This window comes from Lipotes vexillifer, unplaced genomic scaffold, assembly GCF_000442215.2.
Source record: "Lipotes vexillifer unplaced genomic scaffold, Lipotes_vexillifer_v1.1 scaffold755, whole genome shotgun sequence".
Lineage (NCBI taxonomy): Eukaryota > Metazoa > Chordata > Mammalia > Artiodactyla > Lipotidae > Lipotes > Lipotes vexillifer.
This window is the reverse complement of record NW_006797755.1, coordinates 1245456-1255457: the sequence shown is the minus strand read 5'-3', so window position 1 is coordinate 1255457 and position 10002 is coordinate 1245456. Positions and strand designations below refer to the sequence as shown.

At 34.2% G+C, this 10002-nt stretch overlaps 1 protein-coding gene across 2 annotated transcripts; it reads left to right on the top strand.

The window, feature by feature from the left end:
• Window positions 1-2061: 2061 nt before the first annotated feature.
• Window positions 2062-3345, top strand: LOC103085592 (nucleophosmin). 2 transcript variants are annotated; one of them, XM_007469898.1, is made up of 2 exons: window positions 2154-2734; window positions 2819-3038. In XM_007469898.1, exons 1-2 carry the CDS (start codon window positions 2154-2156, stop codon window positions 3036-3038), a joined length of 801 nt encoding a protein of 266 aa, XP_007469960.1. The 2 variants fall into 2 exon arrangements, with proteins under 2 accessions (XP_007469959.1, XP_007469960.1); XM_007469897.1 differs by having other exon boundaries at window positions 2062-3345.
• Window positions 3346-10002: the final 6657 nt, after the last annotated feature.

Sequence of the window (10002 nt, the reverse complement as noted above, 5' to 3'; positions counted from 1 at the left end):
GAACACACTGTTCAGTTTATCCTTTCTGTTACAGGGCACATTTATACCACTGTGCCTTTGTTCTTCTAATGCTAGTGACCAGAGGAACTCACAGGAGACTAGAGAAGATAAAGAAAAGATTTCCAGGGCTAATGCATATTTATTTGTGGACAAATAGGACACTGCTTTTCCAGAAAGTCCTAATTGTAATGCAATCCAAGAGCAGAGAAAGTTTCTCAATGTTTTCTCTTAACTCTAGTTATAACTAAGTGAGATATGGAAGAACTGTACCAATTTTAAGAAAGAAAGAAAAAAAAAGATTGGTATTCTTTTTATTGTGGAATAAGGAAAAGAATTGAAATCAGACAAATCTGAGTTTGGAACCACAGTGACCTCATTTAGAGTTGTGGAACATTAGGCAAATTTAACCTCTCTGAGCCTTTAAAACAATCTCTAATTGAGAATTAGAACAGAAACATAAAATCTCTGTGATCCATGAAATCTCATGTGTGGCAATGCCTAGGACACCACTGGGCTTATAGGAAACTTTAAATGTTAATCTACTTCATTACTTTTCTTTACTGATAGCTTTAATAAAACTAAAGTCATTTATTCATTAAGGCATTAAACAAATGTTTATTAAATCCAGGTGTGAACTTGGTATTGGCTCTACAACGTACAGCAAGATACACATGGTCTCTATTTTCTAGTCAAATGGGCACTGTAACTTGAAGGTAATGGTAAAGAGGATTCCAGACCAAGGGAACTATACATCTTGCAGTCTAAATAGATAACTGATGTCATGGATAATTGTTTTATTTATATATTTTATATAAATATATGTTGTATATGTATACTTATATGCTACATAATTATATTTAATATTTATACAGTTATATAACTTTATAATATTTATATTTACAAACATATATGTGTGTATATATATATACACACACATACAGAGAGAGAGAGAGAGAGAGCCAGCATATATTTATAAATACAGCCCAGTCCTGTCCTCTCAGTTTCTGATTAGTACATCTAACTTACTACTTGACAGTATCACTGAGTTAATAATTTTGCCAGGAGTTACACTTGATTCCTTTTTCTTTCTTAACCCCCACATATAATCCATTACCAAATCTTGTTTTTAATTTATGTATATTGTATCTGAAATAATTTTTTCTCTTTCCTGTTTTTCATGAACAGCTTTATTGAGATATAATTTACATATTAGAAAATTCATCCTTTAAAGGGTATAATTCAGTGGTTTCTAGCATATTCACAGAGTTGTGCAATCATCACCATAATCTAATTTTAGAATATTTTAATCATCTCCAAAAGAAACCTTGTATCCATAGCAGTCACTCCCCATCCCCTGCTTGGCTGCTGTCTGCACCCAGTCCCCAGCCTTAGGCAACCACTAATCTACTTTCTGCCTTTATGGATGTACCTATACTAGATATTTTACAGAAATGGAATCATACTATATGTGGTATTTCATAAGTGACTTTCTTCACTTATTTAGAAGTTCATCCATGTTGTAGTATGTATCAGCACTTTATTCATTTTTTATTACCAAATAGTTTTCACTGAATGGATAAGCAGCATTTTGTTTATTCATTAATCAGTTGATGGATGTTTAGGTTGTTTCCACTTTGGGGCTATTCTTAGTAATGCTGTGATGAACAATTATGTACAAGTTTTTGTGTGGACATATGTTTTCATTTCTAGTGGGTAGATCCCTATGAGTAAAATTTCTGGGTCATATGATAATTCTATCTTTAGCATTTTGAGGAACTGCCAAACTCTTTTCCAAAGTGGCTGCATCATCCTACAGTCTCATCAATAAAGTTTGACGGTTCTAACATCTCCATAATCCTTGTTGACACCTCTTACTGTCTGTCTTTCTGATTATTGTCATTCTATTAGGTGTGAAATGGTATCTCACTGTAATTTTGATTTACATTTTCCTGAAGACCAATCATGTGAGCATCTGTCTGTGTGCTATTGGCCCCTTGTATATCTCCCCTGGAGAAAAATCTATTCAGATAATTTTCCCACTTTAAAAGTTGGGTTGTCCCTGGTCTGATTCCGTCCTGCGTGACTCTTCCTTCGAGCGGTAGACTTTTATCTCCGTCCACTTTCTCTCCCACCAAAGTGCGTGCCACCAACCCATGGAAGATTCGATGGACATGGACATGAGCCCCCTGAGGCCCCAGAACTATCTTTTCGGTTGTGAACTAAAGGCCGACAAAGATTATCACTTTAAGGTGGATAATGATGAAAATGAGCACCAGTTATCTTTAAGAACGGTCAGTTTAGGGGCTGGCGCAAAGGATGAATTACACATTGTCGAAGCAGAGGCAATGAATTATGAAGGCAGTCCAATTAAAGTAACACTGGCAACTTTGAAAATGTCTGTGCAGCCAACGGTTTCCCTTGGGGGCTTTGAAATAACACCACCTGTGGTCTTACGGTTGAAGTGTGGTTCAGGGCCTGTGCATATTAGCGGACAGCACTTAGTAGCTGTGGAGGAAGATGCAGAGTCAGAAGATGAAGAGGAGGAGGATGTGAAACTCCTAAGTATGTCTGGAAAGCGTTCTGCCCCTGGAAGTGGTAGCAAGGTTCCCCAGAAAAAAGTAAAACTTGCTGCTGATGAAGATGAAGATGATGATGATGACGACGACGATGATGACGAAGATGATGATGATGATGACTTTGATGATGAGGAAGCTGAAGAAAAAGCTCCAGTAAAGAAATCTGTACGAGATACTCCAGCCAAAAATGCACAAAAGTCAAACCAGAATGGAAAAGACTCAAAACCATCAACACCAAGATCAAAAGGTCAAGAATCCTTCAAAAAACAGGAAAAAACTCCTAAAACACCGAAAGGACCTAGCTCTGTAGAAGACATTAAAGCAAAAATGCAAGCAAGTATAGAAAAAGGTGGTTCCCTTCCCAAAGTGGAAGCCAAATTCATCAATTATGTGAAGAATTGTTTCCGGATGACTGACCAGGAGGCTATTCAAGATCTCTGGCAGTGGAGGAAGTCTCTTTAAGAAAATAGTTTAAACAGTTTGTTAAAATTTTCTGTCTTATTTCATTTCTGTAACAGTTGATATCTGGCTGTCCTTTTTATAATGCAGAGTGAGAACTTTCCCTACCGTGTCTGATAAATGTTGTTCAGGTTCCATTGCCAAGAATGTGTTATCCAAAATGTCTGTTTAGTTTTTAAAGGTGGAACTCCACCCTTTGCTTGGTTTTAAGTATGTATGGAATGTTATGATAGGACATAGTAGTAGTGGTGGTCAGACAAATGGAAATGGTGGGGAGACAAAAATATACATGTGAAATAAACTCAGTATTTTAATACAAAAAAAAAAAAAAAAAAAAAAAAAAAGTTGGGTTGTCTTTTTATCATCGAGTTATAAGAGTTCCTTACGTATTCCAGATACAAGTCCATTATCACAAATAAGATTTGCAGATATTTCCTCCCGGTCTGTGGGTTGTCTTTTCATTTCCTTGATAGTGTCCTTTGAAGCCAAAGTTTTTAATTTTTTCGAAGTCCAATTTATCTTTATTTATTTTGTTCCTGTCTTTTTGATATTGTTATCTCAGAAACCATTGCCTAACCCAAGATTATGAATTCCTATGTTTCCCTCTAGGTAGTTTTACAATTTAATGCTTATATTTAAGTCTGTGAACCATTTTGAGTTAATTTTTGTGTATGGTGTGAGGTAGGCATCCACATTCATTCTTTTGCAGTGCTTAGTATACAAGTCTTGCATTTCTGTGATTAATTTTATTTTTAATTGTTTTCTTTTTTATGCTATTGTAAATGGGATTGTTCTTAAAAGTCATTTTTGGATTGTCCCTCTCTGCCCCCTTTTTACAAAGCCCCTTGTTTTTTGCCTGGATTACTGCAAGTAGCCTCTTAGCCAATCTCTATCCTTCCACTATTGCTTTACAGCACATAGGAATCAGAGTGGTCTATTAAATATGTAAATTCAATCATAGCATTAGCCAGAATAAAACCCTATTATGGCCTTCCATTATATATATAACAGTTATTAATTGTTGTCTACAAGGCTAGATGTTTTCTAGGCCTTGCCTATCTTTCCAATCTCATCACTAATCTTCTCCCACAGTCTATGATATAGCCACCTGGGTCTTTTACTTCCAGTTGATTACATCTCATTTCCTGTTTCTTTAAAGCTTTTCTACCTACCATTTCTCTTTTATTTTATTTTATTTATTTTTTTTTTATTTTTTTCTTGCGTTATGCGGGCCTCTCACTGTTGTGGCCTCTCCCATTTGCGGAGCACAGGCTCCGGACGCGCAGGCTCAGCGGCCATGGCTCACGGGCCCAGCCGCTCCGCGGCATGTGGGATCCTCCCGAAACGGGGCACGAACCCGCGTCTCCTGCATCGGCAGGCGGACTCTCAAGCACTGCGCCACCAGGGAAGCCCCGACCATTTCTCTTTTAAAACTTAGTTTCTAGTTTTTTTCCAAATTAAACTTTTCTAGAAAATAATCCATTTCATTTAAGTTGTTGAACAGCTTTATTGAAACCTAGTTGACATATAATAAACTGCACATATTTAAATGAACTCAAAGTTTGATGTTTTGACATTTATTGAAAAGACCATCTTTCCTAAACTAAACTGACTTTGTATCTTTGTCAAATATCAACCTGACCATATATAACTGGGTCTATTTCTGGACTCTCTATTCTGTTCTATTGATCATATTTGTATATCTTTATGTAAATACCACACTATATTGAATACTGTAACTTTATAATAAGACTTAAAATTATGTGGTATAAACCTTCCAACTTTCTTCTTTTTTCAAAATTGCTTTGGCTATTTTAGGTACTTTGCATTTCTATATGAATTTTAGAATCATCTTGTTGATTTCTGCAAAAAAAGTCCTATTAGGACTCTGATTGGTGTTGCATTGAATCAATAGATCAATTTGGGGAGAATTGACATTTTAACAATATTGAGTCTTCTGATCTTTAACTATGATATATCTCTCAATTTGTTTAGGTTTTCTTTAATTTCTCTCGGCAATGTTTGTAGCTTTCAGTGTTCAAGTCTTACATATATTCTATCTAATTTATCTTTACATACTTTGTATATTATGATCAAATTTTTAATATCTAATCAGAATTTTTGTTACATACATATAAAAACACAATTGATTTTTTATATTGGTCTTGTAATCTGCAAGCTGGCTAAACTTACTTATTAGTTCTAGTAGCTTTTTGTAGATTCCATAGAATTTTTTGCATAGTCAGACATGTAGCCTGTGAATAAGGACAATTTTACTGCTTCCTTCCAAAGATAGATGACTTTTATTTATTTATTTTTCTGGGCTTATGACACTAGCTAGAACCACAAGTGTGTTAAAAAGAAGTGGTAAGAATGTTTATCCTTGCTTTCTTCCTGACTTTAAGAGGAAAGTACAGTCTTCCCTCAATATCCTTGAGGGATTGATTCCAGAACCCTCTGCAGATACCAAATCCGAGGATGCTCAAGTCCCTTACATAAAATGACATAGTATTTGTATATAACCTACACACATCCTCCTGTACACTTTAAATCATCTCCAGATTACTTATAATACCTAATACAAAGTAAATGCTATGTAAATAGTTGTAAATACAATGTAAATGCTACATAAATAGTTGCCAGTTCATGGAACTGTCTGTTAATTCTATCATCTAAGTTATTTGTGTCTGTTTAGGTTGATTGATTTTTCTCCTCATTATGGGTTGCTTCTTTGCATGCCTAATATTTTTTATTGAATGACAGACATTTTGAATTTTGCCTTATTGATATTTGATAATTCTATTTCTATAAATATACTTTCAATTTTTATAAAGCAGTTTCTTTAAAACCTAGCTAAAGTGATTCAGTCTCCTTCTACCACTCACCATATTATTTTCTTTCATATGTCTTTTTCCTTTGTTACATGAATAATAATTTGTATGTATATATTTGTTGATTTACTTTCTTATTATCTATCTCATATCCAAATAGACCAGATTCAAGGAGGAAAGTGCCACTTTGCTCACTTTTTATCCCTAATATCTAACAGTGTCTAGCATATAATAATTAATAAATAAATGAATGATTTTAGATTTTGGCTATGTTAATGCCATAAATAAATGTTTTGGTTTGGGGATTTAACATTTTGGCAGCATTTGAATTTCGCTTAATAAATTTTAAAATATAAACCATCCTCAAGCTTCATAATTCTGATTATAAGGAATTATAATTGATTATCCTGGCTTTATTTTAAGAGAATTTAAAACAGCATATTTGCCCTAAATTTCTCTAATGAAATGTTCTACTAAAATGAACGCTTCATGGAAATATGTTTATATGTGCAATTTAGAAGAATGCATAATGTCTTTAATTTGAATTTTTAACATGAAATCTATAGCTGTAAAGTTAATGAATAAGTGTAAGACCCATTATTTTCTTCAACTATTTCCAGAGACTATTAAAATTAAGGTCTTGGTGTCATGTAAAAAATTCTGTTTTCAGTTAGCTATAACTTCTCAAGTTTCCCCCCATGCCTGTGCAATTTACTGTCCATTAAAATGACACTTTGCATCTTAAACACTTTTTTAAAAAGCAAATATATCTTCCCACATATTTTTATTATTGTTTGAAAGTTTAAGTATTATTTATATTTGAGCCAGCTAGCTCCTTTGAATGGAGCATATTAGAAAGACCTAGCAATATAAATTCAGTTATTTCATGGGCCAGTTAGCTTGACACAAAGAATCCATTGTATTTAACTGCACAAAAATGAAATTCTCTTTAAAGACATCTTTCTTATAAATACATCTCAGGGATCATAGGACTCACCAGATAAGAAAACATGAATGGCCCATGCCAAATTTCTTGTGACAACTAATAAAAGAAAAAAAAAATCTTTAAGCTGTATTTTTAGTATTTTAATTCAGTAACATAATTTTATCTAAAATATTACATGTCAGAATATAATAATTTTCACATTCTTTTAGTCCTTGGTGATTTCTCTGAAAGTTAGATAAAATAAGGTCAAAATTTTGGGAGGGGGAGTGCACTCATGCCAACACTATGGAGGAATATATAGAAAATATTCTTTAGTTTGGAACAATGATCTTAAATCTCATGTGAGTGTAGGGGGAAACATTTTTTTTTTAACCAGATCAGTAGCAGATCACATGACAGCCCAAATGAATGGGCAGCTATATTTCTCAGAAGAAAAAAATAAAGATATTCCCTTTTTATTTCCAACTGATAGCCTGAGTAAAACATGTTGATGCTGCTTGAAACATAAACCTTCCTTTAAAACTTTGAATCAAGATCCCAGATTTTAGGGTAAATCATCAGAGAAACAGCTGTTAGTCGGTTATGAAGGGATGCAGAGAGTAACAATACAGATAAAAATTCTGAACTAACGAAAGTTTTTATGTTACTACCCAGTGATGATAGCAATTACCCTAAGCACAGGCAACATTTAACAGCACTGTTAAATCAGGTCCCTGCAACTTATCGTTTTGGCCCAAAAGTTAGGTTGTATAATTTATCTTATTTTCTTTCATAACAATCATATTGTTAACCACCAGTTGGCTGGTTTAATGTATTGATTTTAATTCTAATTTTGAAATTTGATACCTGGAGTATCAAATGTATACATACTAAAAAGCTTGATAATGTAAATTAGAAATAACTTAATACATATTCCATGTCTTCTGTTAAAATAGTCTAAAACTCAGGCATTTATATAAATACACATATCTAAACACAGACATACCCATAGTTACCTGAGCTTTTGCAGGAATAGAGATTTACCTTACATTGACAGCCAGGCTGACCATTTAACCACCATTCTCTCAGTCAGTTATATCTAGTTAATGCTAATTTTTGAGCCAAGAAGAAGACTTCACTGAAGTGCAGAAAAAAAGTGCACTGAAAGGCCTGTCTACAGGTTATACTGTTCATAAGGAGGAGCTGGTTGTCAACAAAATCTCTTGACTGTGCTTCAGGGTTAACGGTAAAAAATAAACATTGTGACTGATAAAATCACTCTGTATTATAAATCATGTTATCAGATTGTGCTTATAAAGGATTTTTCAACCCAAAAGGAAGTGAAGATTAAGGGGAAAAGTGGTCCAGTAGTTTTTAATTTTAATGTAGTCATAGTCATCTATCTTTTCTTCTTTGTACGATTTCTGAAGATTATCTCAATGCATTTTCTGAACTACATTATGTTAACGTTTTCCCCTTTTTCTCAAGACAATACAGTATGTTAGGCTCATATTTGTTATCAATTTAACTAATATCTGCTGTCAATTTGCCATGGAACACTAGAAACAATCTGTTTATTATTTCTGCCAATCCATTTGATCTTAGTCCCTGCTAATCTGTTTTTCTTTAATTTACATTTAATTTTTTAATAAAATCTTCTTTAAAGCCCCATTAAAATAGAGAGATATCAGGACTCTAATTTATCCTTTAAGCTTGTTATCACATGAAAGAAATTAAATACAGCACAGTGGACCACATACACATTTATAAATTATGTAAGCCTATCTTTATTCCAGCAATTAATCTTGCTCTTTTGGGAAAAAACCCAAGGGGAAATAACCCAAGTTGTCTTATATTTCCAAGAAACGACATGCACAAAACGCTGGAATTTTGCAGCTTACCCAATCTCAAATGTAAGAAATATATCATTAAACATCACTTTTCTCCCAAATGCAATTATTAGATATCTTGATTGATAAATGTTTACTTAGATTTAGAAAACAGCATAAAATTATATATATATATATATATATATATATATATTATAGAAAAAGTATGATATTTATGTATTTGTAGAAAAAGTATCTCATGAGAGTTTTTTTCCCCAAATGCCATTAATTCATTTGGAGAATGTGATGAAGATACCATAAATATATATGTGTGTGGTCTTTCCCCTTTTCATTGCTAACCAAACCTCTAAATTGTTAGAGGCAGCAATATGTCTGGCTAAAATACTATATATACTACTCAATGGGAGTTTAGCTTTATCAGGAATTATTCTGCAATGTTTTGGGTCTTTTTAAAGAATACTTTAGGAAATTTAGGGGGGACAATTCAAGATGGCAGTGTAGGAAGTTCCTGAACTCACTTTCTCCCATGGACACACCAAATATACAGCTACATATTAAACAATTCCCTCTGAAAAAGACCTGAAATGTAGCTGAAAATCTCTTTCCACAACAAAGGATAAAAGGGCCACAGTGAGATGTGTAGGAGAGGCAGAGATACAGTCTCCCCCAAAGCCCTATGCCTGGTGCAGCAAACCATAATTGGGAGGGATCTCAGAAATATGGAGCTTCTCCCTGAGGATCAAGAGGTTCGAGCCCCGGTGGGATAAATTGGGAGATTAGGATTGACATATATACACTAATATGTATAAAATAGACAACTAATATACCTGCTGTATAAAAAAATAAATAAAATAAAATTCAAAAAAAAAAAGATAAACAATTTTAAATTACAAAAAAAGAGGTTCGAGCCCCACATCACACACCGTAAACCTTGAGACCTATATCAGAGAGAAGCCCCCAAGATATCTGGCTTTGAAAACAAATGAGGCTTAACATCCAGGAGACCAAAAGGGCTGTAGGAAACAGAAATTCTGCTATTAAATGGCTTCTGCACAGACTCACTAGCTCTGGGACCCAGAGCAAAATCAACAGTTTGAAAAGTGCCTAGACCATATGTGTAGGAGATTAATCTGCTAATCTTAAAGAATCTGCCAGAGAGGCAGGGGTCTGTTGGAACTCTCTCCAGGGACAGAGGCTCTGTTGGGTGATGTTTTGCACTCTCCTTTGATTTTGCTGGTGCCAGCAGGCCTACTTCTTCCCAGTACGCTCCTACAGCCCAGCCCCACTAAAGCCAGCAGGCAGGTTTTCCCTGGCCTGGTCCCACCCCACCAAAGCCCTATGAAAGCCAGCATGTTGGTTTG

Coding starts and splice junctions, on each gene's coding strand:
- LOC103085592 (XM_007469897.1), top strand. CDS start 2,154: ATGGAAGATTCGATGGACATGGACATGAGCCCCCTGAGGCCCCAGAAC.